We start from the raw sequence: 6,000 nt of genomic DNA, 5'->3' as shown, positions 1-6,000 counted from the left end.
AACAGGGCAGAGAGGCCGAGGCCTTCCCCTGAGAAGAACACCAGAAGAGCCCTGCTGGGTCAGACCAGTGAGGGTCCATCTAGTCCAGCCTCCTGTCTCACACAGTGGCCAACCAGTCCTTCTGGAGGTCCAGCAACAGGGCAGAGAGGCCGAGGCCTTCATAAGAACGTCATGAGAGCCCTTCTGGATCAGACCAGTGAGGGTCCATCTAGTCCAGCCTCCTGTCTCACAGCAGTGGCCTCAACCAGTTCCTCTGGAGGGCCAACAACAGGGCAGAGAGGCCGAGGCCTTCCCCTGAGAAGAACACCAGAAGAGCCCTGCTGGGTCAGACCAGTGAGGGTCCATCTAGTCCAGCCTCCTGTCTCACAGCAGTGGCCTCAACCAGTTCCTCTGGAGGGCCAACAACAGGGCAGAGAGGCCAAGGCCTTCCCCTGATAAGGACCTCAGAAGAGCCCTGCTGGGTCAGACCAGGGAGGGTCCATCCAGTCCAGCCTCCTGTCTCACCCAGTGGTCGACCAGTTCCTCTGGAGGGCCAACAGCAGGGCAGAGAGGCCGAGGCCTTCCCCTGAGGAGAACATCAGAAAAGCCCTGCTGGTCAGACCAGTGAGGGTCCATCCAGTCCAGCCTCCTGTCTCACCCAGTGGTCGACCAGTTCCTCTGGAGGGCCAACAGCAGGGCAGAGAGGCCGAGGCCTTCCCCCGGTGTTGCCTCCTGGCTCTGGGATTCAGAGATTGACTGCCTCTGAATGTGGAGGTTCCCCCCCAGCCCCCATGGCTAGTAACAATTGATCGACCTCTTCTCCATGCATCTATCTAATCCCCTTTTGGAGCCACTTAATTCCTGTGGCCATCACTACATCCCCTGGCAGGGAATTCCACGTTGTAATCCCTCTCTGTGTAATGTAGTATGTCCTTTTGTCCGTCCTGACTGATGCTCCATTGACTGGTAGTTTTGAAGCAGAACGAATGAGTGTTATTGCTGTACTGAATGTATTGAATATATTTATCTGGTAAAGTAAAGGTAAAGGTTCCCTTGCTCGAAAGCCAGTCGAATCCGACTCTAGGGTTGCAGTGCTCATCTCCGTTTCCAAGCCGAAGAGCCAGTGCTGTCTGAAGACATTTCCGTGGTCATGTGGCCGGCATAACTAAACACCAAGGCGCACGGACCTCCATTACCTTCCCACCGAAGTGGTACCTATTTATCTACTTGCAATTTCTTGCTTTCGCACTGCTAGGTTGGCAGGAGCTGTAACTCGAGACAGGAGCTCACCCCGTCTTGTGGCACCCGGGTCTCAAACTGCTGAACTACTGACCTTCCACAGCCTGCAGTTCAGCGTCTTAACCACTTGAGCCACCGCAGCTCCTATATTTATCTGACAGGGATGTTATTATGGTACACAATGCACTTTATAGGATAATACTTATAATCAGTACACGTTAATTTACAAAAGGTTCTTGCTGTGTGTATTTGTTGGTTACTTGGCACAACTCTGTCAAAAAGCTTTTCCTGAGATCCAGCCGGTACCTTCCCGCCCTTAATTTAAACCCGTTCTTGCGAGTCCTCTCCTCTGCTGCCAACAGGAACGGCTCCCTGCCCTCCTCGAAGTGCCGGCCCTTCTGATACTTCAAGAGAGCCATCCTGTCCCCCCTCAGCCTCCTCTTCTCCAGACAGAACCTTCCCAAGCAGTGTTCCCTCTAAGCTGAGTTAGTGTGAGCTAGCTCACAGTTTTCTAGCCTCCGGCTCGCACATTTTTGCCTTAGCTCAGGAAGGAGGGCTCCAGAAGAGCACACTGGTTTATGCAGCAGCCAAATCTCTCGCTCACAACTTTAATGCCAGTAGCTCACCAAGTAGAATGTTTGCTCACAAGACTCCACAGCTTAGAGGGAACATTGTTCCCCTCAGCCTTTCCTCACAGGGCTTCTCCAGGCCCCTGATCATCCTCGTCACTCTCCTCTGCACCCGCTCCGTTCTGTCCACATCCTTTTTGAAGTGAGGCCTCCAGAACTGCACACAGGACTCCAGGTGCGGCCTGACCGATGCCGTGCACAGTGGGACTATCACATCTTGCGATTTGGATGTTATGTGATGCTCTGTGTTGGACTCTGTGTTTCTATAATTCCACGGCTGTACCGTTGCATGCTTCTGTTTTGGGGTTAACTGGGTTTCCTCCTCGCCCTCCAGGTACGTGGCCACCCCACTAGCCGGTCTCCTCAACGTCAAGGACAAAGTACAACTAAAAGCCACGCCGAATCCCGTGTTAGAGACCTTCTACTCCTCTTCTTCCAAGCACCCCAAACAGGTAACGCAGCTATTTGCTCCAGGTGTCTCTTAGGACACGATTTGTCTCTTTGGCCTCTGAGGCAGATCACCAACTTCCCGGTGCTTCATTCTCCAACCTGTTTGGTGTCGTGGTGAAGTGCGCGTACTCTAATCTGGGAGAACCGGGTTTGATTCCCCCACTCCTCCACTTGCACCTGCTGGATGACCTTGGGCAAGCCATAGTTCTGTCAGAGCAGTTCTCGAAAAAGAGCAGATTCTTTCAGAGCTCTCTCAGCCCTGCCTACCTCACAGGGTGTCTGTTGTGGGGAGGGGAAGGGAAAGGAGATTGTAAGACGCTCGGAGACTCCTTTGGGTAGTGAAGGGCGGGGTATAAATCCAATCTCCTCCTCCTCCTCCTCCTCCTCCTCCTCCTCCTCCTCGTCTCTCGCCAGGTGGATATTGAGGCCCTTTCCAAGAAATGCAGCTACACTGCGCGGCAGGTGGAGCGGTGGTTCCGCCGCCGGCGCAACCAGGACCGGCCCAGCACGCTCAAGAAGTTCCGAGAGGCCAGGTAAATGAGAGCCTGAGGGGTGTAAAGTGGTGTAAAGTGGTGGTCTGGGTTCAGATCCCCACAAAGTTTGCTGGGTGGTCCTTGAGCCAGACGTTCACACTTGGCCAAACTGACCTTACGGGGTTGTTGTGTGGAGGAAGCGGGAGGGCCGTGAATGCCGCCCAGTCCTTGGAGGGGAGGGCAGAGAAAAATGGGATCTGACAGAGGAAAAAGAAGTGGTTAGTGAGAAGCCTGTAGCTAACGCGGCCTGGCCCCCTAGCGTTTCTTCCGGGCCCTCTCCCTCCCTCCCGGGCTGGCCCCCAGTCGAATTAATGTAATTTATTTTTATTTAATTAGCTGTGCCCCCCGAGTCCCCCCCAAAAAAAGGGGCTGATGAGAGGTGGTCCCCCCCGCCCTTTATAACTCACTCCTTTATTCCCCCCCTACCCCATTCGGGTACCCGGAATCGACTGGCTTTCGAGCAAGGGAACCTTTACCTTTACCCCAACAAACTGCAACAGCAGCTTTGGATGGAGGCTGGAGGTTCTGGCTGATTCTGGGCCAAGTCCAGGCATCTCCTTCCGCTGGGTTTACTTGGGGGGGTCACCGCGTCCCTCTCTAGGGAGGCAGCCCGGGTTGTGATCGCTAACTTGAGGCCTACTTCTCACAAAAAAAGGGGGGGTCAACTTTCGTTTTGTCTGCACCACTTTAGAGTGCAGGTGGAGGGTCAACGAAACCGAAGGATGCTCCTCCCTACCACAAGAAGACAACCCCCCCTGTCCCCGCATGTTGAAAGCTAGCTTATCAGGGGGAGAGGTTCTGGCCTTGACAGGCTAGGTTTCTACTTGGAGGTGTGTGTGTGTTTTAAGTATTTTATCATTGGAAAGTGCAGGGCTTGGGAGTGAAGCTCCAGTGAGGTTCTCAAGCAGTCTGTTCAGGTTCATAGAATCATAGAATGTTAGAGTTGGAAGGCACCTTGCAGGTCATCTAGTCCAACACCCTGCACTAGAGTTGTATTTAGGGCTCCCCCCCCCCCCATGTTTTCATCTGTTCAGGGAAAAAAATCCCCTCTTCTTCCTTTTTCAGTTGGAGATTCACATTTTACCTTCTTGCTTTCATTGCTGGCATGTCTGTTATTGCAGATGTAAGTATTTTTTCTCTCGGTTCCACCCACCCCCGTAAGTCCCCTTTCTGGAAATCCCCTGGATTATCGTCTGCAACATCTTCCTAACTCGCTCGTGGTTTTTTGTCTTTGCCATTCTGCTCTTACAGAAACCCTGGTTTTATGACTTGGAGAGAGTTTGGGATGGTTATCCCATTCAGGTAAGTCACTCGAGTGTCTCAAAACGCCAACGCCAGGGCAGACATCCCCAAAGTGTCCCGCTATCAATATGCTGAACTACAGACTAGACTGAATCCGAAGTCTGCACTCCAACAACAGAGGCTACTTGGTGCAACTCTGTTTGAGTCACTGCCCGGGCCTGACTGCCTTCTGATAGACCCCTGCTGGGGTTACCACACCTTCACAAAGCCGTGAACATGTGTTCAGACTGCAGTGGGGAATTAGCGTACGTGGCCACCTGACCACGGAAATGTCTTCCGACAGCGCTGGCTCTTCGGCTTTGAAACGGAGATGAGCACCGCAACCCTAGAGTCGGATTCAACTGGCTTTCGAGCAAGGGAACCTTTACCTTTACTTGTGGTAAAGTGGAAAATCAGGACTTTTTAACCTAAAGAGGTGGCTGAGAGTAGCAAGCTTTCAGTAGTAGAATAAATCCGGTGGCACCTTTAAGACCAACAAAGTTGAGCTGTCGTGTGCATGCATGCTTTTTCAAATACATTGGAATGGTTAGTCAGGTTCAGACTTAGAGACGGGCTGAACAGCAAATTCACATGGAACTTGATGAAGATGTACAAAGAGAACCTAAATAACCAGAGAAGGTTATAAGGTCAACAGTTGTAAGGCAATAACTATGCCAAAATAGCAGATAAATGTGTACAGATGCGGTGTAGGGATTTATCCTCAGCGAATATGAGTGGTACTAAACAACAACCCAACATCCAGCGGAGCTACTCCAATTTGGAGCAGGAGTTCCTCTTAAGCGAAAGGTGTAAATGTGGGGGAAATGGGGAATAGGACAGAGGAGAAGGTGGAATTAGGGTCGCAAAGTCCTACCTACGTAATAACAGGGGGAGTCCTGCGGCCTGTCTGGGAGTTCTTTGGCACACATGATGACGTCGCCTGGAAGTGACGTCATCACACGGGGTACATCGCTAGGCGACGCTCTAGCAATCGGCCTAAAAACTCTATGGTACCATAGAGTTCTCAGGCTGGTTGCTAGAGTGTCGCCCAGCGTGACGACGTCACTTCCGGGTGATGTCATCGTGCTGGGCACGTCGGCCCGATTTGGCCACTTTGGGGGTCGGGTTCCCCCCGCCGGTTGGATCCGGACCAGCAGGTTGGAGGCCCTTTCGGTGGGAAAACCCCCACCCTAGGTGGACTCCGTCAGGGCCGAGGTGTCTGCTCTTCTGGAGGCGAGGCCTTTAAATAGCAGAGAGGAGCAAAGTGCCCGCTCTGTGTAGTGCAGTGTGGGTTAGAAAGTTAAGGGAGATAAATCAAGATGAGGAGCAAAGACGTACCTGTCCTAGTCTGCGTAGAAATCAGATGAGGAAAGGAGGGATCCAGTACATTGGAAGCCCCTGTTGTAGTTCAGTTTGTGGTCAGTCAGACTCCGTGATTTCAGCAAGGAAGGAGACCGACCGTGAGGTTGGGGTAACGGTTAGAGTTAGGCTTGCCAAGTCCCCCTGGGGGGTGGGGAAATCCACGCCCCAGAGGCTCGTTCCCCGCCGCCGGTGGATCGGGCCCCGGGGGGAGCTCCACCCTAACGTGCACGTCACCCGGAAGTGACGCGACCACGCTGGGGGCACGCCGGGCACGCTCTATGGTTTTCCCTCGGATGGTTGTGGCCCCGCCCCCGGCGTGCCCGCGTCACTTCCGGGTGACGTGGATGCGGCGCGTGTGCGCTCGCTCCAGCCGCAAGCCGGGAGTCCCCCGCTGCGGCACAATTCTCACTTGGCAACCCTAGTTAGGATCCCGGAAACCTGCTACAATGGTTTGGGGGCTGAAAAGTGGCTTTTACGCACCTTTAGTTGTGTGGAGAAGTGGTTCGTTGTCTCTGCTCTGACGGGAT

General features: G+C 53.3%; 1 protein-coding gene across 2 annotated transcripts in view; it reads left to right on the top strand.

Annotated features, from left to right (window-relative positions):
• The window catches only part of CERS2 (ceramide synthase 2), a 99,367-nt gene that overhangs the window by 75,830 nt on the left and 17,537 nt on the right, over positions 1–6,000 (top strand). For both annotated transcript variants that reach the window (XM_015424496.1, XM_015424495.1), the window contains exons 3-6: positions 2,182–2,299; positions 2,712–2,830; positions 3,896–3,953; positions 4,082–4,132. In XM_015424496.1, coding sequence (XP_015279982.1) covers positions 2,182–2,299; positions 2,712–2,830; positions 3,896–3,953; positions 4,082–4,132 — 346 coding nt within the window. The remainder of the gene's footprint in view (positions 1–2,181; positions 2,300–2,711; positions 2,831–3,895; positions 3,954–4,081; positions 4,133–6,000) is intronic.

The sequence above is a fragment of the Gekko japonicus genome, unplaced genomic scaffold (assembly GCF_001447785.1).
Source record: "Gekko japonicus isolate JY-2015 unplaced genomic scaffold, Gekko_japonicus_V1.1 scaffold142, whole genome shotgun sequence".
Taxonomy (NCBI): domain Eukaryota; kingdom Metazoa; phylum Chordata; class Lepidosauria; order Squamata; family Gekkonidae; genus Gekko; species Gekko japonicus.
This window is presented reverse-complemented; position numbering and strand designations above follow the sequence as displayed.